General features: G+C 48.8%; 1 protein-coding gene and 1 long non-coding RNA gene across 2 annotated transcripts; both read left to right on the forward strand.

Annotated features, from left to right (window-relative positions):
* Positions 1 to 11,370: 11,370 nt before the first annotated feature.
* Positions 11,371 to 13,414, forward strand: LOC149912315 (uncharacterized). Its single transcript, XR_016461451.1, has 4 exons — positions 11,371 to 11,597; positions 12,146 to 12,231; positions 12,575 to 12,652; positions 13,298 to 13,414. It is a non-coding gene; the product is annotated as an uncharacterized LOC149912315 (long non-coding RNA).
* Positions 13,415 to 14,805: 1,391 nt separating this feature from the next.
* Positions 14,806 to 27,430, forward strand: LOC149912316 (rho GTPase-activating protein 32-like). Its single transcript, XM_090130990.1, has 9 exons — positions 14,806 to 14,811; positions 14,983 to 15,077; positions 15,173 to 15,305; positions 15,474 to 15,556; positions 15,694 to 15,801; positions 16,163 to 16,308; positions 16,797 to 17,001; positions 26,494 to 26,576; positions 26,844 to 27,430. Exons 1-9 carry the CDS (start codon positions 14,806 to 14,808, stop codon positions 27,428 to 27,430), a joined length of 1,446 nt encoding a protein of 481 aa, XP_089987116.1.
* Positions 27,431 to 27,908: the final 478 nt, after the last annotated feature.

A 27,908-nucleotide genomic window follows, 5' to 3' on the forward strand; every position in this document is an offset into this window, starting at 1 on the left:
TTACATATCTTTGTCCTGATGTCCTTCTAGAAGCTGGGACATTTCTCCATCTCAGCAGCAGAGGGCAGGAGGTGTCCAAGTTGAGGGCACACTCTCCTCTTTTTCTGGAACGCAAAGAGAAAGAGAAGATGAAAACCAGATGTGTTTCCCTGCCCATGGCAAAAACCAGCCTTTCCATCCTTACAGTCCTTCCTGACAGCAGCAGCAACTGAAACAAAATCCCACACACCCTTGCCATGTCTGGCAGAGGTTGCAGCTATTTCTATTGCATCCCTCTAGCTTTCAATTCAAGAGCTCCTGTGTCACACAAGGAAAAGCAATCTTTTACCTGCTGTGCCATGCTCATGGCAGCAGCAATGCAGATGCCAGCAGCTGATGCCCACAAGGATAGCCAGCCTGGACTTATTTTCATTACATATCTTTGTCCTGATGTCCTTCTAGGAGCTGAGACATTTCTCCCTCTGAGCAGCAGAGGGCAGGAGGTGTCCAAGGTTAGGGCACACTCTCCTCTTTTTCTGGCACACAAAGAGAAACAGAAAATGAAAACCAGATGTGTTTCCCTGCCCATGGCAAACACCAGCCTTTCCATCCTTACTGTCCTTCCTGACATCAGCAGCAACTGAAACAACATCCTACTTACCCTTGCCATGTCTGGCAGAGGTTGCAGCTCTTTCTATTGCATCCCTCTGGCTTTCAAGTCAAGAGCTCCTGTGTCACACAAGGAAAAGCAATCTTTTACCTGCTGTGCCATGCTCATGGCAACACCAATGCAGATGCCAGCAGCTGATGCCCACAAGGACAGCCAGCCTGGACTTCTTTTCATTACATATCTTTGTCCTGATGTCCTTCTAGAAGCTGGGACATTTCTCCATCTCAGCAGCAGAGGGCAGGAGGTGTCCAAGTTGAGGGCACACTCTCCTCTTTTTCTGGAACACAAAGAGGAAGAGAAAATGAAAACCAGACGTGTTTCCCTGCCCATGGCAAACACCAGCCTTTCCATCCTTACAGTCCTTCCTGACATCAGCAGCAACTGAAACAAAATCCCACACACCCTTGCCATGTCTGGCAGAGGTTGCAGCTCTTTCTATTGCATCCCTCTGGCTTTCAACTCAAGAGCTCCTGTGTCACACAAGGAAAAGCAATCTTTTACCTGCTGTGCCATGCTCATGGCAACACCAATGCAGATGCCAGCAGCTGATGCCCACAAGGACAGCCAGCCTGGACTTATTTTCATTACATATCTTTGTCCTGATGTCCTTCTAGAACCTGGAACATTTCTCCATCTCAGCAGAAGAGGGCAGGTGGGGTCCAAGTTGAGGGCTCACTCTCCTCTTTTTCTGGCACACAAAGAGAAAGAGAAAATGAAAACCAGATGTGTTTCCCTGCCCATGGCAAACACCAGCCTTTCCATCCTTACAGTCCTTTTTGACATCAGCAGCAACTGAAACAAAATCCCACTCACCCATGCCATGTCTGGCAGAGGTTGCAGCTCTTTCTATTGCATCCGTCTAGCTTTCAACTCAAGAGCTCCTGTGTCACACAAGGAAAAGCAATCTTTTACCTGCTGTGCCATGCTCATGGCAGCAGCAATGCAGATGCCAGCAGCTGATGCCCACAAGGACAGCCAGCCTGGACTTATTTTCATTACATATCTTTGTCCTGATGTCCTTCTAGAAGCTGAGACATTTCTCCCTCTGAGCAGCAGAGGGCAGGAGGTGTCCAAGGTTAGGGCACACTCTCCTCTTTTTCTGGCACACAAAGAGAAACAGAAAATGAAAAACAGATGTGTTTCTCTGCCCATGGCAAACACCAGCCTTTCCATCCTTACAGTCCTTCCTGACATCAGCACTAATTGAAACAACATCCCACTCACCTTTGCCATGTCTGGCAGAGGTTGCAGCTCTTTCAATTGCATCCCTCTGGCTTTCAACTCAAGAGCTCCTGTGTCACACAAGGAAAAGCAATCTTTTACCTGCTGTGCCATGCTCATGGCAACACCAATGCAGATGCCAGCAGCTGATGCCCACAAGGACAGCCAGCCTGGACTTCTTTTCATTACATATCTTTGTCCTGATGTCCTTCTAGAAGCTGGGACATTTCTCCATCTCAGCAGCAGAGGGCAGGAGGTGTCCAAGTTGAGGGCACACTCTCCTCTTTTTCTGGAACGCAAAGAGAAAGAGAAGATGAAAACCAGATGTGTTTCCCTGCCCATGGCAAAAACCAGCCTTTCCATCCTTACAGTCCTTCCTGACAGCAGCAGCAACTGAAACAAAATCCCACACACCCTTGCCATGTCTGGCAGAGGTTGCAGCTATTTCTATTGCATCCCTCTAGCTTTCAATTCAAGAGCTCCTGTGTCACACAAGGAAAAGCAATCTTTTACCTGCTGTGCCATGCTCATGGCAGCAGCAATGCAGATGCCAGCAGCTGATGCCCACAAGGATAGCCAGCCTGGACTTATTTTCATTACATATCTTTGTCCTGATGTCCTTTTGGAAGCTGGGACATTTCTCCATCTCAGCAGCAGAGGGCAGGAGGGGTCCAAGTTGAGGGCACACTCTCCCATGTTTATCTGGCACTCAAAGAGAAAGTGAATTTGAAAACCAGATGTGTTTCCCTGCCTATGGCAAACACCAGCCTTTCCATCCTTACAGTCCTTCCTGACATCAGCACTAATTGAAACAACATCCCACTCACCTTTGCCATGTCTGGCAGAGGTTGCAGCTCTTCCTATTGCATCCCTCTAGCTTTCAAGTCAAGAGCTCCTGTGTCACACAAGGAAAAGCAATCTTTTACCTGCTGTGCCATGCTCATGGCAGCAGCAATGCAGATGCCAGCAGCTGATGCCCACAGGGACAGCCAGCCTGGACTTATTTTTATTACATATCTTTGTCCTGAAGTCCTTCTAGAGGCATGGACATTTCTCCATCTGAGCAGAAGAGGGCAGGAGAGTTCCAAGGTGAGGGCACACTCTCCCCTGTTTATATGGCACTCAAAGAGGAAGAGAAGATGAAAACCAGATGTGTTTCCCTGCCCATGGCAAAAACCAGCCTTTCCATCCTTACAGTCCTTCCTGACATCAGCACTATTTGAAACAACATCCCACTCACCTTTCCATGTCTGGCAGCGGTCGCAGCTCTTTCAATTGCATCACTCTAGCTTTCAACTCAAGAGCTCCTGTGTCACACAAGGAAAAGCAATCTTTTACCTGCTGTGCCATGCACATGGCAGCAGCAATGCAGATGCCAGTAGCTGATGCCCACAAGGACAGCCAGCCTGGATTATTTTCATTACATATCTTTGTCCTGATGTCCTTCTAGAAGTTGGAACATTTCTCCATCTGAGCAGAAGAGGGCAGGAGGTGTCCACGTTGAGGGCACTCTCTCCTCTTTTTCTGGCACACAAAGAGAAATTGAAAACCAGATGTGTTTCCCTGCCCAGGGCAAACACCAGCCTTTCCATCCTTACTGTCCTTCCTGACATCAGCACTAACTGAAACAGCATCCCACTCACCTTTGCCTAATCTGGCAAAGGAGGTGATGCTCTTTCTATTACACCCCTCTGTCTTTGAATTCACCAGTGCTTGTCTCACACAAGGAAATGCAACATTCCAGCTGTTCTGCCGTTCCCATAGCAACAGCTATGCAGATGCCAGCAGCTGATGCCCACTAGGACAGCCAACCTGGACTTATTTTCATTACATATCTTTGTCTTGAAGTCCTTCTAGAAGGTTGAACACTTCTCCATCTCAGCTGCAATGGTCAAAAAAGGTCCAAGTTTAGGGCACACTCTCCTCATGGCCTCTTGCACTCAAAGACAAAGGGAACATGAAAACCAGAAGTGTTTCTTTGCCCATGGCAAAGGGCACACCAGCTTTTCTATCCTGACAGTCCTTCCTAGAATCAGCTTGAATTGAAACAACATCCCCATATCTCTTTTTTGAAATTATTCATGCATGAATAATAATAATGAGAATTTTTCTGTAAATCTTATTTCTGCATGGAAACGATCAGATAACCGGAGCTTTTTTCTCTAAAACAATCCATCAAATTTGCATTGCTTATCTATGTACGCAAAATGTTTTTGCCATTCATCTCAAATATCAATACATATTGCAAAATAAGATAGAAAAACTATTTTCAGACATTTTTGGACATTGATTACTTCTGGTCAAGTGGGAAAGAATCCCTAAGCTGCAATCATGGAATTCTTTTATCAGTTTCTCTGATTTAGCCAGTGTTACTAAAAGGGAAATAAGACACAGGCTTTTGATAGCAGCTGCCAATTTAAGAATGATAATAACTTTTATTATTCTTGGCTAAGATCAAAGTCCTGCATTTCAGGATTATCTCCAGCTCATCAAGTATAATTAACAGTTTTGGATAGCCACATTATTCTATAGCAATATTGTCTTCCTGCAAGAAATTTCATTGTTTTGACACATGCCACAGATTGTTAATAGATTGCCTGATTGCCATTTATTTTTTTTATTGGCTTATGATGACTACAGAAAATTATACAGCAGCACCATAAAAACTTAAATCCTATCCCATGTATCTGCACTCATACGAAAATAATATTGGAAAGCATTGGTGAAACTAAGATTACAAAATAAAGCAGAGGACAATTTCAGTGAAAGCCTCCAGGTTTTACAGCTCTGCCCATTTCAACCCCCTGAAGACATCCACGGGTTTCCTGCTGTGGGACACATGCACTCACCTGCAGCTCAGCACTGCCTGCTCATGCCTGCGCACACCTTCAGGCTGGAACCAAGGAAATCCTCAGCAAAGACATCAGTACACTTTTGTTATGATGACTTTCATAAAGAAGCATCAAATATTTCTTCACGAGAAATACTGCAAGTCCCTTTGACACTAGCCCTTATTTTAAATGTTTAGATTTGTGCTTCATTCAGGCGTGCTGTCACTCCCAAAAAGATTCTTATTCTTTTTCATTCTGAGGAACACAGTGATTTCTGCCTTGTTTACTGACTGTAGGCACAGCAATACTCCTGCACCTTCAGGGAAACAGCAAATCCATCTCTTTCACACCCTACTTCTATCAAGCTCATTCACCTTACAAGGTATTTATTGCAAGCACCTCTTCCAAAAATGGAGATTAACAGAACCTGCAACCCAGGACACCTCAGTAAGCCAGTACTTTTCATCTCCTGTGTGTGTAGGTAGACACAGAGCTGGAACATCTTTTCCAGAGCTGTGTGATGCTGTCTCATCTGTGTTCCCTTACTGTTGACTCAGTGTCACTTCTTATCTAACCTGGTTGCATCCCAGGATTTCTGGTGCCAAAAATAAACTGACAGCTTTCATCACTAGTTAAAAGGAAACTGCAATAGGAAAAGCAATTTTTCTGATTTCTCTGTTGATCAAAGATGCTTCATGCAAGCCTGATGCGGTAGAAACAATATCAGCTTTAGAATGACAGTCATTAGAGCAGAATCCTTTCACTGATGAAATCCCACAGTCCTGATTCATACAACACTGACACTGGAGGACACAGTAGTTTAGATGAGAGCGCATTAAAAATGACCAAGTTAAAATCTCAGCAAAGAGTGACAAGTACGAAAAAAAGAAGTTGCAGAAACTGCTTCAGTTTGGCACTCTGGCATAAAGTATGACAACACACAACCTGCCTGTGCAGTTCCAGAAGCAGAAGAAAGCCGTCAACCAAGACTTGTTCTCATCTGCTCTGAAAGTCCACTGGGACAAGGCCACTTTTCTCTGACGTGCTTCCAGAAGTATCACTTCTGAGCACTGTGCCAGGGAGTTACAAGATACTGTTTGTGTGTACAGAGGAGAAAAAGACGTCTGTCTGGAAACAGACTTGGTGAAGGAGAAGCAGCATTTCCAGAGTACTTCAGAAAGAACTGAGCACTGCCCCAAGAGCTTCAGAGCGGCAGGCTGTCACAGTGTGCCAACCAGCTCAGCTGTGAGTTGGCACTGAAGCTGCACCACAGGGAGAACAAAGCCCCCTGTGCACCCTTGGAGAGCCAAGGGTTGGAGATTCATGAACCTTGAGCTCCTTTCCAACCCGGGCCATGCTGTGATTCTGGGATTCTCACCTTTGCCTCATCTGGCAGAGGGAGGCAGCTCTTTCTCTTGTCTCCCTATGGCTGTCAGGTCACCAGGGCCAGTGTCACACAGGGAACTGCAAACACTGTGTGTGCTGTGCCCTGCCCATGGCAGCACAGAGGCAGCTGCCAGCAGCTGATGCCCACAAGGACAGCCAGCCTGGACTTCCTTTGATTCCTTCCCTTTGGATCAGCGTCCTTCAGGAAGGCGGAACATCTCTCCAGCTGAGCAGCAGAGGACAGCAGGGCTTCGTTGTCTGGGCATGTTCTCTTCTGGCCCTCTGGCCCTCACAGACACAGGAGGAGGACACAGAGGCTGCTGTAACACAGCCAGCCCTGCCTCTCAGGTCAGCTCTCAGGCCATCCTCTCTCCCCTCAGCAGCAGCTCACTGTTCTGCACTCCTCTGGCCTGGGCTGGCAGAGGTGTGCAGCAGTTCTGCTGATCTCCCAGTGCTGGCCATGTCTGCAGTGCCTGTGTGAAAGACACAGGAAGCTGCCAGCATTGCACTGCTCTGCTGTGCCCCTGCCATCACCGAGTTTGCTGTCAGCAGCTGCTGCTACACGTCCATTCAGGCACAGGCCTTTCCTTCCTGGCCCTCTTTCCCCCCTCTCTCCTCTGCTCTCTCTCGTGCTCCCCTTTGGCCTGGGCTGGCTGAGCAGTGCAGGCCTTGTTGTTGCTCCCTGGGCCAACTACGTCACGGTTCCCCGTGACTCTGCCAGCTGCTCTGACACAGCGACTGCGTCCTCAGTGTGGATTCCAGAATGCGACAGACGTCCAGAGAAGACTTCCAGGGCTGATTGGAACATGCTGCCATCAAGAACTGCCATGGCTCAGGCCCCCTGGGAATCTGCTCACAGCGAAAGCTGCTGTCACTCTGTGTGGGCACAGCCTTGTCTGTGTAGGCCTGCTCACACTGCAGCCCCTGTCTGCACCAGAACCGTGCCGATCCACCTTCTCTTGGCCTCCTTGCCTGCATGGAAAAGGGCAGCTTGGGCTGAAGTCCCTCAACTTGCAGATGGCCGAGTGAAGTCTCTGAGCCCTGGTGACCCACGCAGCTCTTCAGCCTGCTGACCTGCTCTGCTGGGGCTGTCTTAAAAGGCAGAGGGCACGTTATCCTAATGTCCCCACATCCATCCCTCTTAGCATACTGTAGGCCAGTTCCTAAAAGGACACCTGCACAATCTCTCTGAATGTTAATCAACACGTAGTTGGTCTGTGCACTGCAGAAATTACATCTAGGTTTTCAGTGGTGATTAGCTATGTGTTTAGTCAGAGGTGCAATGGTTCTAATGGTGAGAGAAAGACATTCCCAGTTGTCATCAGGTGGAACACACTTCAGACTGGAATCCTCAAGCAGACTGCAGTCAAGCTTTCTTAATTATTCGTTGTTGTTATCAATTCAGACGCATCTCTTAATTCCTGCTTGAATGAACATTCTGTAATAATCTGCTGAGACAGTGCAAGGCTTGACAATGAGACTAGTTTATGAAAGCAGCACTTTTTACTTCCTTTACAAGTTCTTATCTGAATGCTAAATACAACATCAATTCACTTCTCACTGGGTTGAACGTTTTAAATATTTGGTAAACATAATGGTTCTAATTCTGACATCTAATATGAAAATATTAAAACTCCTTGTAAGTACTTTTTTGTTAGAATGCCAGATGCTAAAGGGATGAAGTGGCACAAGAAAGCAAAATGTCTCTGCTGATGGCAGGAAGGACTGTAAGGATGGAAAGGCTGGTGTTTGCCATGGGCAGGGAAACACATCTGGTTTTCTTGTTCCCTTTGTCTTTGAGTGCCAGAAAAATAGAGGAGAGCGTGCCCTCACCTTGGACCCCTCCTGCCCTCTGCTGCTGAGATGGAGAAACGTCCCACCTCCTACAAGGACATCAGGACAAAGGTAAGTATTGGAAATAAGTCCAGGCTGGCTGTACTTGTGGGCATCTGTTGCTGGAAAATTTAATGTCAGTAAACTGCCTAGATAATGACAGAATGAGGGTGACAATAGAATGGTACGTAATCACAGTGCAATGAAAAAAGTATGCAGGGTGCAGGAAGGGAGGTGTGGACATTCTGAGTTGCAACTCTTTATTTGCTCTAGAAAGGTCTATCAGAATGGAAGACTGAAGGAAATACTTTGAGTGTTTTTTTAATGTGACTGGATAAAAGATCCACGTGGCAAATTGAATAACTGGGTGGTAAAGGGACATAGATACCTCACTGTTTCATGGAACCTTTCAATTAAGCATCTGAGCACTGTGTACAGGACTTGGGAATATAAGTATTAGAGGATCATGGAATATCTTTATTTGGAAGGGACCTCGAGGATCATGTATTCCACCTCCTGGTTCCACACCGGACCTCCTATGGGTCAAGCCCTGTGTCTGAGAGCATTGTGCAAATGCTCTTTGGCCTTTGTCAGCTCAGTGCCAAACCACTGCCCTGGGGAGCCAGTGCCAAATTCCATGTATCTAGTTCATCCTACAGAATGATGCCAAGAACAGTTATAGAGATCGACTTACAAACAAAATTCTTGTCTTGAATTAATGGTACACTCACCATTTAAAAAAAAAAAAAAGGAGTTAGAAGAAAACATGTAAGTGTAGATTTAAAAGCAACCTGTATTGTTACTTAGAATTTGATATAGTGTAATCCAGTGCACAGTACTTGTAACGTGTGTTTTACAAAATGCTTTGCAATGTAGGGATCTATTAAGATAAATGCTGCAAGTTCTAATATGTCCATGACCTTTTCAAACTGTTCCTTACTCCTACACATCACTACGAGTAGTTCTTCTGTCAGGAAGGATCACATGAGTAATTAACCTGTGACCTTAAGTTTGCAATTAAATGCATACAGTGGAAGTAAGAGCTGTGGGTTATTTTGCTCTTTCAGTGTTGAACAGCCGAGGTGTTTTGTTTTGGAGGGTGGACGGTGATGGGACAAGTGGGGAATGGCTTTAAACTGAGACGGGGGGTGTTGAGGTTTAGGTTGGATGTGAGGAGGAAGTTTTTCAGCCAGAGGGTGGTGAGGCACTGGAACAGGTTGCCCAGGGAGGCTGTGGATGCCCCATCCCTGCAGGCATCCAAGGCCAGGCTGGACGTGGCTCTGGGCAGCCTGGGCTGATGGTGGGCAGGTTAGAAACCCAACAGGACTTTATTGCAGCCCTGGGTGCAGGGGGATCACTGCTCCTAGCATGCACACAGAAGAGCTGGAGCACACAGGTGATGTACATTCCACTTGTGAACATTCCTGCAATTCCAGAGAGCGTGCGCCTGTTCCAATCACTGCTGCACAGATTAAAAACTGATTGCAGATGAGCTGTTTTGGTATGGGCTTCTTGCCAACGGTCTGCAGTGGCTGTGTGATTCCTCGGGGAGTTGCTCTCCAGCCCAAAGGTCATGTCCTAAGTCGACCAGATCCCGTTTGTGTCCAGAAATGGCTTACACCAGATCAGCTGCTGGTCAAGTTTCTAACATCACACTGGCCTTGCTCCAGTGTCTGTGTCATCAGCCCCAGCACATACGGTGCACCTCTTCAAGGCTTTGGAGCACTGAGACTCTGCACTTGGGCTCCAGACATCCTGCTGCACCAAGAGGTTATTCTAGCTTTGGTATCTTGCAACTTTGTATATAACTACATCACTGTAATCATAAATGTCTAGGAGCATGGAGATGGAGAAATTAATCTTCCTGTAATTCTCTGTACTGCAGCCCCGTGGTTGTCAACACCTAATGCAATATTGAAATTTCAGTTGAGAAATTGAAAGCTGTCCCTAACAAAAAAACATCTAAATTTGTTATTGAAATCACACTGAGGATCAATAAATCCAAATGCTTCTAGCATAACCACGATTATAGGCAGTGTTTAGACAAGCTCTTACAGGAAAACCATGAACACAAGGCTAAAGAGAGACTAAGTGATGCACTCTGCAGGAATACTCATGGAAGTCTTCACAGTGCAGGAGTCTGATCTGATTACAGATGCTGTGCTTTAAGTACCCCTTATCATATCTTTTTTTTCACTGTTGTGCAGGGGTTGGACTCAGTGATCTCTGGAGGCTGGAGATGCTGTTAGCTAATGGAAGATGGAGAGAGGAAAAGCAAGTGCAAGGCATGCTGTGCATAGCCACCACATGGCATCTGCACCATTTCCCCCTGCACCAAGGAGGAGCAGCTCACAAGCTTGGCCTGGGCCAGGGAAGGGAGCAGACAAACATCTGGACCGACCCCAAACGAGCTGGTTCTGCAGGTTGGGTGTCTTCTGCTGCTTGTCTCACATCCTGCTGCTCAGCGGTAGATTTGTTCCTGCTCAGTGCTAACAGGAAACTCACACAGCATTTCTGTTTCAGCTGTGCCAACGCTTTGATCCCTTGCTGCTTGGATGGGGCGTTTGAAGAATGATGCCTGTGCTGATGTCCAGCCAGGCTTTGGGGATGAGTCTCCACACCAGAGTCCGTCTGACAGGACTGAGGGTTGGGGATCCAGCCAGGTCGAGTCCAGCGTGCTTTGCTCTTGTTCTTAGTGCTTGTTTTTGCTCAGGAGGGCAGGAGGTGAACCTCGTGAACCAATGCCTGCAGACGGGGTTTGCAGAGAAAGAGGTCCTGCAGGCCTTGTGTGACAGCCACGGAGCTGCAGCGAGGCTGCATCCGTGTAAAACACCAGAGATCCACGGAGGTGTGAAGGGGAGCTGTGGGCTGCAGTCACGCAGGAAGGGATGTGCATGCTCGGGGTTTGGTTGTTGTGTGTGTGTTAAGTGACTGTGATACCACTGCTGGGTCAGTGTGAGTGTACGGAACAAGTGTGAAAGCCTTTTTGATGGAGCCCTGTGAAAGGAGTCCTATGGACTTGAGATCCAACTGTCAGCCCGTGGGCATCATCCAGGAGTTGGGGTAGGGGATGAGGCAAGGGAAGTTGGGCTGAGAAAGGGATAAAGCAGTCTGGCAGCAGTTCTGTGTTTCTCCCATCTCCTGCTTTATTTCCTTCCAGGTGAAATAGATGGGTGCTGCAACATGCCCTTGAATGTAACAAAACCCACTCTAGTGTGGATTTGACATGGGCCCAGCACTGCAAGGTACGCTGCTGGGAGGAAGCGTCCATCTGGCTGAGGGCAGGAAGGCCCTCCAGAGGGATGCACTGAGGCCAGTTGTGCGAGGCTCAACAAGAGCAAGCGCCAGGTCCTGCGCTTTGGTCATGACGACCCCGTGCCAGCTTCTCCAGGATTTGGCTGGGGTAGAATTCCAAGCAGCCCCTGATTCCAGAACGTTGGGCTGGGCTGTTGGAATCTTCTGCCCTTGTGACTGGTCTTGCCTCCCCACCCTGTCCGTCGTGGTGGAGCAGCCTGGTGGCCCTCAGTGATGTCATAAGGGCTAGAATGAGGGGAGGAGCAGTGCGTGCTGCGTCCCTTCATTGGAGCGCTGGAGCTCTGACTGAGCAGCTCGCTTGTTGCACTTGTGCACCGACTGCGTCCCTTTGTCTTCACACCGTCCTGTGCAGCACCTTGTAGGTAAGCTGAGACAGTGTGGGAGAGACGGGGGGACAGTGAGTGCTGAGAACTGCTGGCTGGCGGAGCTCATAGGATCACATTATCTCCATCAGCAGAGGGGTGGCCATGAGGGACAGGGAGGTGATCGTCCCCCCCTGCTCTGCTCTTGTGAGGCCCCAGCTGCAGTACAGTGTCCAGAAAGACAGGGAGCTGTTGGAGAGGGTCCAGAGGCGAGCCACAGAGATGATCAGGGGACAGGAGCACCTCCCCTGCAAAGACAGGCTGAGGGAGCTGGGCTTGTTCAGCCTGGAGAAATGAAGGCTGTGGGGTGACCTCATGGCAGCCTTCAGTACCTAAAGGGAGCCTAAAAAGAGGAGGGGAATCAACTCTTTGAAAGGGTAGATAACAGCAGGACAAGGGGAAATGGTTTTAAGTTGAAAACTTAAGTTTTTAAGTTGAGGGAGGGCAGATTTTGGATTTTCCGTCGTAGTCTTTGCTAAACCGTGGAAGCAAACTGACCTGCTCTTTCTCTCTCCTCTCTCCACCCTCTGCCTGCTTCCCTGCTGCAGCTTTTGCTCGTGGAAGATCAGAGCAAAGTGACAAGGAACGGCTGCGGATTCGTGAGATTTCTCTTCTCGTTCTGATCTCTTGCCAGGTACCTGCCATGCTTTGTCCCCCCACATGCTTTAGCAGCCCATGACGCCCCGTGTTTAGTAACACAGCCTCATCCAGCTTTGATGGGACGCTGGTCACGTGTGGGTTTTCTCCACATGCTCTGCAGCTCAGCCCTCAGAAGGATGCTGTCTGTGGTGCTGTGACCAGCTGGTCTACAGGAAACCAATCCCTTAGGCAAAGAGTCCCAGCCCCAGCTTGTGCAGAGCTGCACAGCATCACCAGGGACACCAGCAGGCGTGCTTGGGCTGTGTGAGTGTGCCCGACAGCTGTAGGGAGCACAGCAGAGATGTGAACAGAGAAAATAAAAGTGTGTTTCTTTTCAGTTCCAGCTTGTCACACCTACGCTGATGGCTGTGGCGTGCAGCGAGATCAGCTGTGGGCCTGACCTGGCATGGACAGAGGTAGAGTATGAAGCTCTGATTGGTCTTTGTTCCCTGACTGCAGCCAGCAGAGTGAGCCGCAGATGTGCTCTCCTGCTTTCCAAGAGAGCTCCTCTGTGGCAAGACAGTAGTGCAAGCGTGGCAAGTTTATAAAAGTACCAGAGCCATCTCGGCTGTTGTGTTTGTCCTCTACTGACTTTTCCCTTGAAATGGCTGCAGAAACAACAATCATTCTCTGCTCTGTTTGGCCTCGCTGTTGGTTGGACTGCTCAAGAGAGCTGCTTGGTGCTTGCAATGGCACTGTTTGCACCTTGTAACTGCAGCCGTAGCTTTGGTTTCCCTCTTCACGGTCTCCTAGCATCTTAAACAGTCAGCCTTCCTGCACAAAGAGCGCAGGAAAGGATGTGGCAGAATACACAAGGCCACCTGTCTGCGTCAGTGCCATTGCTGATTAGTCTGGATGGGGAGAGATGCATCTTTGCTGGCGTGTGCCTGCTGCACACCAGGGAGAGAAACAGCCGTTATTAGACTTGCAGTTCCTTCTGAAGTGCCCATGATAAGGACCGAGTGCATTTCCTGCAGCTTTCTCTGCAGATGTGCTCCTCACCTTGAAATCCTCCTTGTTGGTTCCCAGCTCCTCACCGTGGCCTGTGCTCTCTGTTTCAGGCTGAGAACAAGGGGAAGCCCCTGCTAGACCATGAGGTGGCACCTGTGAATGTTCCAGCTATTGCTGCTGCCCATGCTATTAAGAGATACGTTGCCCAGGCAGCGGATGAACTCTCCTTTGAGGTAAGCAGTTCAAGGCGTTCCTTGTTGCTCAATTTTACAATGGCAAATGTCTTCAGAGCTGCACTGGTACAAGTGCTTTAATGCTCGGCGATGTTTGGCAGTGCAGAAGAATGCAGACATTTGAGCTGTGCTTTCCTCCCAGCTGTGCTGAAGCTGGGATTGACGTTGCAATCTCTTGCAGGTCGGAGACATCGTGTGTGTCATCAACATGCCACCAAAGGAGCTGACCCCCTGGTGGAGAGGCAAGCTCGGCTTCCAGGTAGGCACAAGCTTCAGACTGGAGAGTGCAACTTCAGTAAAGGCAGGAATCTCAGCTTAGAGCTGCTCTGCCTGCACAGGATGCCTAATGGACATAAACAGTTTCCCTGTGTCGGTGTCAGAGGACCTTGCCTTTGGCTGCAAATGCTGAAAAATTATTACCTTTATGCTGTGAACTATGGCCATTTTCTGCTGGATAGTCTTAGAAAGTGTCAGGCAAGCACGTTCCGAGGGAAATGTTATGTGGCTTTTGGTTTAACAGTTCAGATCTGAGAAGTGCTGCATGCAATATTTGGCTTCTCTTCTTGTTACAGGTTGGATTTTTCCCAGGGGAGTGTGTGGAACTCATTAATAAGAACATTCCTGAGGCACTCATCAACTCTGTGCCAAAGCCAGGTACGGATGTTACATTTGATGGTGTGGGGAAGCAAAAGGGAGTCTTTTTTGGGGTGTGTTCCATGTTTAGTACCTCATTTATCCATCCCACATTGTCCTCTGGGTTGATGATTCTTCATGCACACCATGGGGCAGAGATTTGGCCCAATCCTCCTGATTTTATGATTGGACTTGGGGAAACTATAGAATACTCATGGAATGGCTTGGGATGGAAGGGACCTCAGGGATCATCATGCTCCAACCCTCCCGCCTCAGGATGGTCTCCCAGCCCCCACATTTAATGTCAGATTAGACCAGGCTGCCCAGGGCCCCATCCAACCTGGCCTTGGGCTCCTCCAGAGATGGGGAAAATCCCTTTTTGTATGTACTGGTTGGTAATGTTCTTCCCGTTCTGACGTGCTCTGTAGAATGTGCTGTGCTCGGCCTCGTCCAACGGAGCCAGACCTGAAATGACCTGGTTTCTTCCTTTTGTTGTGCAGTGCCCAAGAAACGCAGCAAGATCCTCACCTTCCTTCGTTCCTTGGTGAAGGCCCGCCCAAAGAAACCGACCGAGCGGGAGGTGGAGAAGGAAAGGGTGTTTGGCGGTGACCTGGGAGAGCATCTTCTCCACTCCGGTCGTGATGGTAAGGAGCTGCCCATTCCTGAGATCTTCCTCTGCTAGGCATCTAAAGAAGATGAAAGGGAGCTCATATCTAGCAGGGGGCAGGCTGATAGCCGCGGAGACACGTGCAATGGGAGTTGATGGCTGAAGGATAAAGTGAGGCGGATGCTCCTAAGAGACAAGCACATCTGTATTTGCTTCAGCCAAGCCTGGCTGGGCTTAGTGGATGGGATGTGAAGCACAGCCTGCAGCAGGACTTGAATCAGGAGCTCCACTGACGGCTGGCACGTGTTCTTCAGTCCCCCAGGTCCTCCAGAGCTGCGCTGAGTTCCTTGAGCAGCACGGCGTGGTGCAGGGGATATACCGCCTGTCCGGCGTCGCGTCCAACATCCAGAGACTGCGGTAAGAGTGCTGCGACTGACACAGCCTGAGTGCATCTGGTGTGGCTTTGGGCTTGCCTTCCTCTCGCTCAACCGGGTTTGTGTCCCTCTCTCCAGGCAGGAATTTGAGTCGGAGCAGATTCCTGAGCTCACCGTCCGGGACATTCACAGCGTGAGCTCCCTCTGCAAGATGTACTTCAGGGAGCTCCCGAACCCTCTGCTCACCCACCAGCTGTACGGCAAGTTCTCGGTAAGCACAAGGCCACAAGGTCTTTCATTTCCCTCTTCCTGGGCCTCTTGGCAGATGGCTGCAGCAGTGCCCCAGCTCGGAGGCCCTTTTGCTGTCAGCCCCACGAGGTTTACTCGCAGTGGTGTACTAGCCTGATTGGTGTCTCGCTCCCTTTCTGCACTACTCCAGGATGCTGTTGGTGCCGCTACAGAGGAGGAGCGGCTGCTCAGAATGCAGGACGTCATCCAGCAGCTGCCCGCTCCTCACTACAGGTCAGTGCTGCCCTCAGCCTGCTGAGCTCAGCCCTGCTGCATTGCAGAGGGCAACGATGCGGTTCCAGCCTTTGTCTTTCTGAATTGCAGCACGGCATGCTCGTTGGTGCTGAACGTTTGCCTCTCTTGTTTTCCAGGACACTGGAGTTCCTGATGAGACACTTGGCGTGTCTGGCTGGGAGCTCCACCATCACAAACATGCATGCCAAGAACCTAGCCATTGTGTGGGCTCCAAACCTCTTAAGGTAAACTGCTGGTTCTGTTTCAACACAACGCTTACATCTGTTCTCCATTAAAAAAAAAAACAGTGCTCCCTTTTTCTCCATCAAATGTGCTCTTCTCCTGTAAAATCTGTGGCTGACAGAAGAGCAGGAGCCTGAGCTGTTCTCCATCCCCACGGGCACAATGTCTAGGTGACAATTTCTGCAGTCTTGTTGAGATGGGACTGACGTGTCCTTGATCATCCAGGGGAATTTCTGCAGTGGCATCACTGATTGCCCACTGCGGAAGTCTCCAGAGCCTCAGCTGACAGCTTTTGGCTGCAACAATTCAGACTCGGGGAAACGGTCTTGGAGAAATGACTTCTAAAATCTGCCTTTTCTACAGATCACAGCAGAACGAGTCTGCCTGCGCCAGCGGAAGAGCTGCCTGCATGGAGCTGCAGACGCAGTCGGATGTGGTGGAATTCATCATCAACCACACCGACGTCCTCTTCGGCTCCAAATCCGGAGCAGACATTGCAGATGCAGCAGGTGAGTGTCTTCCTCCATTAGCTTGATCTTGACCTGACACCTTGACCAAATGCAGGCCTTCTCCAGGATGTTTGAGATACTCTTTTACCATCAAGGGGACAGCAGACCTCTGGGCTTCCATTAGGGTATGGCATCCTGTTGCTGGATGCTGAGAATGTCCAAGCCCAAACTTCACAAGGAGGAAACCGTCATTATTATGGTTTGCACGCAGGAAAAGCTTGATGCAAGTGTGGCAGCGAAGCTTTCTCAGTTCCCTGCCCCCATTTCCTTGGGTTTTTCCTTGCCTATTTTGATACAGTAAGCTGCTCTTAATGATGACCGTGTCCTTTGCCATAAACACACCTCTTCCCACATGGTTATTTTGGGCTCCTCTTCTTCCAGTGGCTGGGATAAGCAAGCCTGAGAAAAATACAGCACCTCCCCCAGAACTGTGGTGGCTGTGCTGCTGCTTTCTGATCCTCGCTCTTACCTGTGGTTTTCCCTGACAGGGCACAATTCTCTCCCAGGGCCCAAGTCTGTGGGGGTCTCTTCTGCTGCCACAAAGCTGCTCAGCCTGGAGGAGGCACAGGCACAGAGGCGAGGCCACAGCACCTCTTCTGTGGTAACAGAGAGCAGCAGGGACATTGAAGTGGAAGAAAGCCCTGCAGCTGGGCAGGGCAAATTCCACACCGTCATTGACTTTCCATCTGACAGGTAAAGAGGACTTTCTTTTCCAGCACCTAGCATCATTGTTTGGGTGGGTTTTTGTGTTTTCCTGCAGAAACCAGGCAGTGCTAGGAACAAGCAACTGCTGCCAAGAGCTCAGTGCAGCTCTTCCCTCACCCTGCACCACGCACGACTCACAGCATTGGCTGTTTTCTCTCTCCAGACAAAATCCACCCAGCAAGAATGAGGAATCACCAGCTAGCAGTTGGTGTTGCTGCTTCAGCCTCAGGAAGCCATCCTCTGGCAGCAAACGCCAACTGCAGCGCAATGCCAGGCAGCCCTCTGAAACAGCAGTGGTAGTCCTGGCAGGTAAGGGTGCAAATGCAGCTTCCAAATCCCTGCTTTTCAGGAACATACAATTCAAGCTTGCTCTGCACATGTATCTCTTTCTAGCGTTCAATCCCGTGCCTAAATCTTCACCCCTGATCAAGTACCACTGTCGTAATTCAGCTTGTGAAAGTTTGACACTAACCCCTGTGTATCCTTTCTAGGTGAATCGAGCCCTTGCCAAGCCATAAGATCCAGGGCAAGTAGCGAGGATGCTCTGTGTGCTTCCATCAGTGGAGAGCTCATAGGAAGCACAAATTGCTGCAGTTCTAATAGCAGCCTTCCATCTGACATCAGTAATGGAGAGAAGGAGCTCATCGAAGTCCATGCTCTCATTACACCTGGCTCTGCTGAAGTTGCTGACCTGAGCCTCCCAGACACCACAGTCACAAGTGTGGATTTTAACCCAGAGTCTCTGCAGTGCAGCCCATCTGAAGCACAGTGTGAGTGCCCCGACAGCAGCACCTCCATGCAGGAGCAGGTCAGTGTCAGTGAGGAGGAGCAGAGCCTTTTGCAGGGGGACTTTCAATCAGACCTCCAGTCCCAGGCACCGGACAGCAGCACTGAGAGCTCTGAGCCACTCTCTCCATGACAAGACAGGATGAGTCCCATCTTCACCGTGGACCTCTCACACCCTCCTGTCCTTTATATAATAATAAAAGCACACTCGTGCTCAATCAACGCCTTGACTGCCTCCAGAGTCTTCATTCACACGGACTGGGATGAATGCAGCACACAGCAAGGCACCCCAGCTTGCAATGCTGTGGCTGTGGGGTGCGTGCAGCACAGCTCCGGGTTTGTTCCTGTTTTGTCTGGCTTTGGGATGTCTGCAGGGGGAGCTCTGCTACCATTTGGCATGGTAGCAAATAATCTCTCGCATCCTGGATGCTGCTCATGATACTCCCAAGCTTCCTGGCTGTGGCTTTGTGATGCTTTTCAGGGCCTTCTGATGCATTTTGATGCCTTGGCTGTTGCTTAACACCTCCCTCCTCCCATCATGTCCTTTCCTGGCTCCCATCTACGAACTGGCCCTGCAGATCATCTCCAGACCTGTCATCAGCACACTGCGGCAGGAGAAGCTCCCCTGGCCAACGTCAGGCAGTACTGCTTGGTCTGCAGCTCAGTGGCCATTTCCCTTTTAGGCGGCTCCTGCAGAAGAATCAAGCAGCAGAACCTTTTGCTCACCCTGCACCACACAAATGCTGCAAAAGCAGAAACAACCTGGGAATCTCTGGTTTGCAAGACTTCACAGACACTTATTGACTGTGTCTGATGGTTCCCTCCCATCCTTGATTTCCTTCTCCCCTTCTCCTCATCTGATCCCACTGCTGAGCCATGATGAAGCTGCCCAGTGTGGCAGAGCATCGTGCAGAGCCGTGCTGGCACCTCCTCCCCTTCCTCTCCTGCAGCTCAGCCTGCAACCTGAGCAAGTTTTTTTCTGAGAAAGTGACCAGCTCTTTTCCATCCCTTTGCCCCTACAAACAGTTGTCCAGAGGATCTCGTCCAAGAATTCCTGGAACAGCCTGCAGCTGGCTCTCCTGAAGTTCAGGCTCCTGCCTTTGCTTCCTGCCAGGCCCGCATTCCTTGAGATCACCAACTCAAGGAGGGCATGGTCACTGCAGCCCTGACCGCCTCCTGTCGTAACCCCTGGTGTGCACCATGTCCAGCAATGCTTCCCTTCTGCTTGCTGTGCCCAATGCCTGCACCACAGAGTGATTCTCACTGCACTCCAGGAGTCTGTCAGATTGCTTGCAGCCAGCCATGCTGATTTCCCAGACTGACTGGAATCCCCCATCAGGATGAGAGTCAGTGAGTGCGATGCTTCTGCTGGCTGCAGTAAGCAGCTCCCACCAACAGGCTCTCTTTCCAGGCGGCTGTAGCAGACCCTCACCTCCAGAAGCCCTGCACTGCTGCACTTCCTAATTTTACCCACAAGTTCACAACCTGCTCATGGCTCTTCTGAGTTCTTTGCACTCAACTTCTCATCATAGAGGGCAAATCCCTTGCCTACCAGAATTCCATAGTATCAATTGTGTCTGCTTTATGTCAGGATTTTTTGTCTTTCCTTTCTTTTCCCATTTTCCAGGTAGGAAAATTAATTTCTGAGCCAGGAGAAGCAGAAGTGAAAGAGTCTTCCTGGCACTGCTCAGCTTGCAGGAGTTGCCAAGTGCTTCTCAGGTAATGTGTGCTGAAGAGCTGACCTTGGTGGCAGGGGCTGTGGCTGCATTTTGTGCCTGTCATGCGGGAATCCAAGAAAGCCTATTCAGAGCAGGAGCTGCAGAGCGAGATAAACATCACGAGAAGGTAAGGCTGAGAAGCAAGGACACCTCCAGAAAGAAGAGAAAAACTGAGTCAAGTGAGCTGCGTGACGGCCGTGTGATGCTGACCATGATTGGAGGAAGAGCGCATGGCTGGGAATGACTGATGGCTCTGGTTGGATGGGTGCCTGTGTGCACAGAGTTAAGGAGTGTTTGTGGGATGTTTTGCTGGCATCTAACGGCTGTAAGGGGAAGTCAAGAGAGAAAACTTGTGAATGCATAGAAGGGATGTTAAAATCTGGAACAGACTGTTTGGATCAGTCACAGCTGAGTCCAGATTGCCACACTGCCAGAACCTGGGGCCTAGGATTTTCCTTTAAGAGTGCCAACTGCTCATTTTGAATGATAAAAAGTAACATTGATAGAAGCTTCCCTCCTTGCATTAGAATAAGGCATTGATATTTGATGTTTCTGTCTTTCCATTCCTTTAGCAGCCTGGGTGTTGATGCAGCTGCATGCATCTGCTGCCCTCCCCTTCTGTTTTGTGTAAAAGAACAGTAAAATATGCAATCAGTGTGAGATCTTTCTGAAGTATTTTACTTTATTTGCCCCTAGGCTGCAATGGCTGGGAAATGGCAGTGTCACCCAGGAGCCCACACGGCGACCTGATGTCTCATTGTTGGGGTCTATTGGAAACCACCACGATGACAAAAGAATGCCTGGGATTCCTCCGGCCCAAATGCCAAACCTTGCACTTGGCTGTGCTGAACCTCATGAGGTTCACCCAGGCCCACCTCTCAAGTCTGCTGAGATCAAACAGATGTCATTTTTCTCCTGTCCTTCCATTCCGAGTCCATCTGTTCCCCAAAGCAAAAGAATTTGGAGGGAACCACCGACAGTTATGTGAGCGATTTCAGCGTCTATTTCTGATCATGGCAACAACTTCAGAGGTCACACTTAATTTACGGTGCCCGTTGTAATTCTGACCAAGGCTGCAGTTGCAGCTGACTTCCCAAGGCTGCAAGACGTGGTGGTGACACAGCCTTGTGCTTCTGCATTGGTGCTCATCCCACGTTTCCTTTCTCTGTCTCGCAGGTCAGCTCCTGCTGGAAGCAGATGGTATCCCAGTGTGAATGAAGGTCAGTGCAGGAGCAGCTGCTGATGGGAGGAAGGAAGTCCATGCTGAAGAGCTCTGAAGCATCTGCAGGTATGGTTCTGGAGGAGGCAGCAGTGATGTCGGAGGGCTCCCAGCAGGAAGCTGTCTCATCCAAATGCTTGCTGAGTGGTTGGAAGGGAGCTTTCTGCATGACAGCAGCACCAGTTGCTTGCTTCAAATGCTGCAAAGACAAGGATTAGCACGAGTTCCAGTATCTACAGTATCATCACGAATCACGATAGCATTACAATGTGTCCTCATACAAACGCAGCCATTTCTCTCTGAGTCCAAAGGCTGTCCGGAAAGCATCTTTGAGGTCTCTCACACCAAACCACTGCTGTCCGTGTGGGATCTGACTCATTAGGGTATAGGGGTTAGGAACCACAGGCTGTCTTTTGAGAACGGGTTCAGTCATTTCCTTACATCTTGCACCAGCCGATACGTGCCGTCTGCCTTCCGTGCCGACAGGATTGGGGTGTTATAAGGCCACAGACAAGGTTCCAGAAGACCATCCTTAAGCACTGTCTGTGTTACAGCTTTTAGACCCACTCTCCCTTCTAAGGCTATGGGATATTGTTGCTGTTTCACAGCTCCACTCCCTCCTTGGGCAGTTCTTTGTAAGGGAAAATTGTGAGTCCACCCCGATTTCCTTCCCCTGCCCACACCTTTGGATTCATTTCTTCTTCATCACAGCTGTTAACACATTCATTGACCCCTGATATCTGTTTCACAGACTTGCAGCTGTAATCCTCATTTAACTGTTAAATCTCTCCCCCATAAATCGGTCCCTGCTTCAGGCACACAGAACAATTGCCCTGCAACTATTTTATCTTTCCATTTTAGTTCTGTGGTCTCCAAGAGTGGAGCTGTCACTTCTGATCCCTCAGCCCCAGTTATGCACAACAGCCACATCCAGATACACGTCTGGTACCTCTGAACTAGCTAATGCTGTAGGATGGAATGTTGTTTCTGCAGTGGCTATCAAATGTGGGATTGCTCTGAAGCAGTACAGCACCATGTGTTTTGTAATTTGCCCTTAGAAACAGTTTGAAAAAGTAGAACGACTTTATTAGTATTAGTAAAAAGAAGTTATTTCATAACATATTTTAGAAATACAGTTGTTCAATCATGTGATCAATTCTCACTTACAGAACTGTAATAGTTACAAATTGCATGGGTATAGCATTAAGGACCAGAAAGCATGTTGTAAGGCCGTTCTGTTTGGATAGGAGAAGCTCAGCAAAAGAAAAACAGACTCCAAAGAAGCCAGGGCCTCCACACAAGGCCGAATTGACTCACTCTGTGGGCAGGTTGTCAGCTGTCAGACGTTCAATAATTAGCAGTATACCTGCTGAGCAAGCAACAATTGGTGTTTAGCCAGTCACACACACACACACAGAATGGCCTGGGTTGAAAGGGACCTCAAGGATCAGGAATCTCCAACTCCCTGCCACAGGCAGGGCCACCAACCTCTGTACCACTGCACATATGCACATTGCTGGATAGAAACAGCAGTGTGGGAAAAAACTGTATGCTGTGGATGCAAAGGGTGAATCAGAATGGCTTAACAGCTCAAATTATGAATGTATTTTCACCTTCACATTACCCATACAATGTCTGAGAAGGAGCTGTCAGATTTTTTTGTAGCCAAAACTTACTCTGCTAGTTGAAAAGATGTGGCAAGAAAATGAGATCAAAAGGGGAGGCAAGAGCAGCAAAGGCAGCAGCCAGATGTTGGAAAAACACCCAAGAAGACTGAAACAAAGCAGACATCATCTCTCCAGAGTGACTGTTGCCAAAGATCAAGCTGTGGCACGTAGCTCATAACAGGTCAAAAGGCTGCAGACCTTCTAACAATGGCTCTCTCTGTCTCTCAGCTTCCTGCATTTGGGCCTTATGCTCCCTTTCTTTCACCAGCCCTCATGTGAAGTGCCTAGCTGATGGCAGCCCTGCTCAGCCTCAGAGAAAGGTGACCCCAGCCAGCATTTCTGTGCTTTGTGTCCTGTGTCAGCAATAACTCTGAGTAACTAATGCATTCAGGAAAATCAGGGTCTGTTTGTGCACCATTTGCAAACATAAAGAGATGCAGAAACCAAATGGATAACTGACCTGTTATGAATGATTATCCCCACCTCTTCTGTTTGCAGCTCAGAGACTGTGGGCAGCCAGTCGAGCCAATGCACACCCCAGAAACATCAGACAAGGCACTTCTGACCTCGTTCTTCCTGTGACCTTACAGCACTGCCCTGCAGAATGAATGTGTGTCTTCAGAGATCTCTCTTGGCATGACTTCAAGAGCAGCTCAGTCAGTAGTTCACAACTTCACACCCATCTGGCTGTTAGATCTACGAGGGAACTGTTGATGTCAGAGCTAGAACATTGCCAAGCTGCAACAAAAGCTGCATGGCAACGCAGTGTTGATGATCTCCACATCTTTCCGGCAGTGAAATTTATTTTTAATTCTCTGCAGGAAAAGGTTTGTGCCAAATGACAAAGGAAAGAACCCTTCCTGCAAAACGTCTGTTAGAAAGCAGCACGTTGTCAGCTGGAATCATGAGTTATTTCAGCCCTCACTGGGCTGATCTGGAGAAGGGCTGTGCCAAGGTATTTACAGATGTCTTCTGATGGGTTTGAAGCATTTCTGGCTTGCGGGGTAGGCATAATTCTGCAAAGCTGGTGGATTGCTTGATCAATCTGAAATACAGGAAAGATCAATAAATGACCAAAAAAAAAAAAAAAAAAAGCACCCAGATATATTGATAGCTGCATTACGTACTACATGATTCCTTTCAGCTGTATGTTTTTTTTTAAATAAGAAAGTGTAGAGCTGCCAGTTCCCTTATCCATCCTTTCAAGCTCCAGGCTAAGTAAGAAATGTTATTCCTCTCAACTGGAAGATGCATTCTGGGAAGAATGGTCTTCAAACTATTTGCGTTTCTTTAAGACATTCAGTTATGGGAAAATAAAACAAAGCAAAACAAAACAACAAAAAAACGCACCAACAACCTCTATATTCTGAAAATGAAAAAAAACCCTTTTGACTTTCTCTTGACTGACTGAAAAGTATAACACATCACATACAGATGTTTAAGGAACAAAGAGCTGTCACGGAAAAGGAGGGAGCTGCTCTTTTACCTATCAAACCTTCCACATCTTTGAGTGTCTGCCAACAACCAGAATGTGTGGAGGCACCTTCAGTAAATGGAGGGCAATGATGGCACTACACTTACATTAATCCTTGATGAAATAGTACAGCACTGATAGAAACTTCCCAACAGTCTGTGCTGATCTGAAATGCTCTGGCAACTCTTTGCAAAAGGCACTTCATGCTGAGTATTTTTATGTCATTGCTTGCTTGCTGGTATCACCTGTGCTGAGCTAGCTGGACAAACCCAGAGTGGCAGCTCCTCATGTGTGTTACCAGCTAATTTCTCACTGATCATTAGAAACAGAAAGTTAATTCTGCTGGGAATTTTGACTCAGCACGAAAAGGAGAGCAAAAGGAAGGGCAAAATGAATGAAATAGCGACACAAGTTACCCAGCTGTTATGTTGGAAAGACCATTTTTAAGCCAAAAGAACTGCAGAAAGAAGGAATGGATGGATTTCCTGGAGCATCTAGTTCTCCAGATGCCTACAAGAGACTGCCTTTCTGCATGTGGGACACAGAGCAGATCCCCTCTGATGTTCGGCACAGGGATGGATGGTGCTAAAAGCAGGTTTGTGTTTACCTGCAGGGCCCATTTGTTGCTTTGTTTCCATGTACAGAGAGCCCATAGGAGGTATCAAAACCATCTCACAGTTTGTGCTTGTAGGTTCAGTGTTTGGGAGCACTGACCTTCTGAACAGCTGAAACCAAAATCTGCAATTCAAAACCTTCAATAATATTCACATAATAATTAATTAAGAAATGCAATAGATAAACCTTTCACACCTGGAGCTCAGCTGCCATCACAGACCATTGCAGTGACTGCCCATGCATTAATTCTGTGTTGATAGTATCACTGGTGTCTCTCTTCTAGAGATGGATCCAAGCTGAAATGTGACTGCTGGTCGAGTTTCCACCTTAGCAGCTCCTCTACTGCTGCTGCCACGACTGCATTGTCCACCTGAACTGCGGGGTTGGATGTGACCTTGTGAGCAGCAGTCTGCTGGCAGACTTGTGAGTATTCTCCAGTACGTAGTTATCCCTGGTCAGTAGAAGGAGGAGAGAATTAATGCATATATGCATATATTACAAATACTTTAATTATATAATTGTATAAAGTACACTTAATTACATAAATTATATGTAATTATATATTATAAATCTATGAAATAGACATGAATATATACAAACAATTACAAATCCATAAACATTTTTGTGCATATTTAAATGTAGGAATGCATTCTATTGGAGGCATTGATAAGCAGGCATTTAAGCACACCTTGCTTTGCTGTTTAAGCAGGTCTGCAGCAGAATCCTGACTGTAAGTGACATCTGTGAATGTCTTGAAAAGGACAACTCAAATCTCAGGTCATGCACGAGCATGGAGAAGCTGATTTCCTCTTGATTAATCCTTGATTGTTCAGTGCATAGTGGTCAGATGGAAGACAACATGTAGTCCAAATGTACTGATTTGAGAAAACAGCTGCTCTGGGTACTAGGAAACGGAGAGAAAATGGAGAAATAGACACTGCCAGAACTCTGCTGTGAGCACTTGTCTCATGAAGGATGTATCATAACAAGCCCAAAACTAATGGAGGAAGAAATAGGCTTTCCAGCTGTGTATTCATCCTTGGCATAACTAATTCTGTCTTTAGACATGTTTTGGAAACACTCACACGTTTTACCAACATATAAGTAGATAAGAGACCAAAATGCTGAATGGGAATGAAAAAAAAAAAAGCCATGTCAAAACAACAACAACAACAAAAATAGAAGAATTAAAAGTGTTCCAAAAGGTTAAAGATGTGGAATGAAAAAGTCTCAGCCAAAAATATTTCTGAGGAAGTTTTAAATTTATTTCTGTATTTCTTCTACTTGCCAAGAAAGCACGATCTTCTCCAGCAAAATTGGTGTGCCCTTATCTTACTAGAGAAAGGGCCTCTCACCATGGCACAAAGCTGCTAGAGTTTCCCAGGACACAGGAACAAGATTTTCTCCACTTTTCCACTCCTCCACTGTAGCATTTTGCAGTCAATGCTTTGGGGTTTTGGCAGAACTCACGGGTTACCCTAGTGTAGGATACTGGCTTCTACATTGCCAAGATATCTCACGGTAATTTTGGTCGCCCAGATTTCAGCTCTGTTGGGGATGAAAAAAGAGGCTGAATTTCCCACCGTCAGTCCCACAGATTCCTTCTCTCCCATTGGAAACGTCTGGGACATTACTGAGAAAAACACTGCAGTCTTTTGTTCAGGGGTTGGCAAAGGCAATGCTCCCTGCATTCCTTGCAGGGGGCTTTTTCCATGACTTTTTCATTGCTGTACACAAGTGCATACGGATACTTGGACACTCCGATGTAGGTCGCTCCAAAAGTAATGCCTGCTGTTGATTTCGATGGAAACTGCAGCTCTGCTGCCATCTGCTGGCACGACAACAAAACGTAATGGAGTATTTAGGAAGGTTCAGCCTCTGCTGCCGTACCACCAACAGTCACCTCTGATATCACGGGCATTCATCATTATCTGTCATCACAACACCTGAACGTACGGCCACTGACACAGATTGCTGACAAGGCCTACGATTAACCTGCAGCAATGAGGAAACCCATGAAGTCTACGTGGAAATGATAAAAGCTGACCAGGATAACTGCCAGCCAAGTTTTATGTTACAGATCGGTGCATCATTTCTGTATTTGGCAGGGTTGAGCAGTCGGCAGTTGGAAAACAAAGCACTGGATTTTGCAGTGTTAGTGACAGAGTGAGATGTGAACAAATGAACCACTTGTCACGTACTGCCTTCTTCTGTAGCGACATTAAACTCTGCAGAAATACATTTTTCCTGTGTTTGCCTGCATTTGTGAGGAACCGGGGCAGAAAGAGAGCAGCGTCGGGCAGAGGGGATGAAAGATGGAACCCTGCTTTCTCGGGCTCTCCTGCTTGCAGGAGGCCGCCACCGCAACCGCGAAGAACGTCTGCTTTATCCGAGACGCCGTCCCAGAGCGTTATGTGGAGACTTCCCACACTGCGGCACGTCCTCCGGCATCACCGCGAAGTGCGGACGCCTCGACCGCCGAGGTTCGCCGCTTCGGAGCCGTTCCCGCCAGAAGCGCAGCGACGGCCCGCGAGGCGCGGCGCGGTTCCGGCCGCTTCCCTCACTCACGGCTCCCCGAGGCGACGGAGCGGCCGCGCGGCTCTCGGCCGGGCGGCTCTCGCGAGAGCGGCCGACGCGGCGGGGACGTCGCCGGGGCTCGCCTGGAAAAAGCCTCGGGGGCGGAGCGGAGGCGGCGGGGCGCGAGGATCGCCCGGGCCGCTTTAACGAGGAGAAGCCGCGAGCCGCTCGGACGCGGGACCGCGCGGCGAGGGCGGCCGTCGGCGCCGCCGGGCGAGCGGTGAGTGCGCGGCTCCCGTTGACGGCCCGGCGGCCGCAGCTCCGGAGGCGCCGAGTGGCCGCGGCCGCGCCCGGCGGAAGGCTGACGCCGCAGCTGCGGAGCCCCGGGTGCTGCTGGGCTGATGTTCTTTTGTGTCCGTGAGATTGGCAGTGGGGCTGAGTGTTCCCTCAGCAGGTCTGTAGATGACACCGAGCTGTGGGCTGTGGTCAGCACACCGGAGGGATGGGGTGCCACCAAATGGACCTGGACGGGCTTGAGCACTCGGCCTGGGAGAGCCTCAGCAAATTCAAGTGCAAAGTCTTGCACCTGGGCTGAGGCAACACCCATTAGCAGTACAGACTGGGGGATGAAAGGATTGAGCGCAGCCCTGCTGAAAAAGTCCCGGGAGTGCTGGTGGATGGGAAGCTGGACATGAGTCAGCCCGGAAAGCCAACCGTGTGCTGGGCTGCACCCAAAGCAGTGTGGCCAGCAGGGTGAAGGAGGGGATCCTTCCTCCCTGCTTTGTGCTGTTGAGACCTTACGTGGAGTCCTGTGTCCAGATGTGGAGTCCTCAGTACAGGAGAGACGTAGACCCGTTGGATTGTATTGAGTGGAGGGCCATAAAAATTATCCAAGGGGT

The sequence above is a fragment of the Phasianus colchicus genome, chromosome Z (assembly GCF_987193195.1).
Source record: "Phasianus colchicus chromosome Z, bPhaCol1.hap1.1, whole genome shotgun sequence".
NCBI classification, from domain to species: domain Eukaryota; kingdom Metazoa; phylum Chordata; class Aves; order Galliformes; family Phasianidae; genus Phasianus; species Phasianus colchicus.

Bases quoted from the DNA above. Each gene is read 5' to 3' on its own strand.
- LOC149912316 (XM_090130990.1), top strand. The intron at 15,802-16,162 runs GTAAACTGCTGG...CCTTTTCTACAG, and splicing joins TGGGCTCCAAACCTCTTAAG to ATCACAGCAGAACGAGTCTG. The intron at 17,002-26,493 runs GTAAAGAGGACT...ATTAACCTGCAG, and splicing joins ATTGACTTTCCATCTGACAG to CAATGAGGAAACCCATGAAG.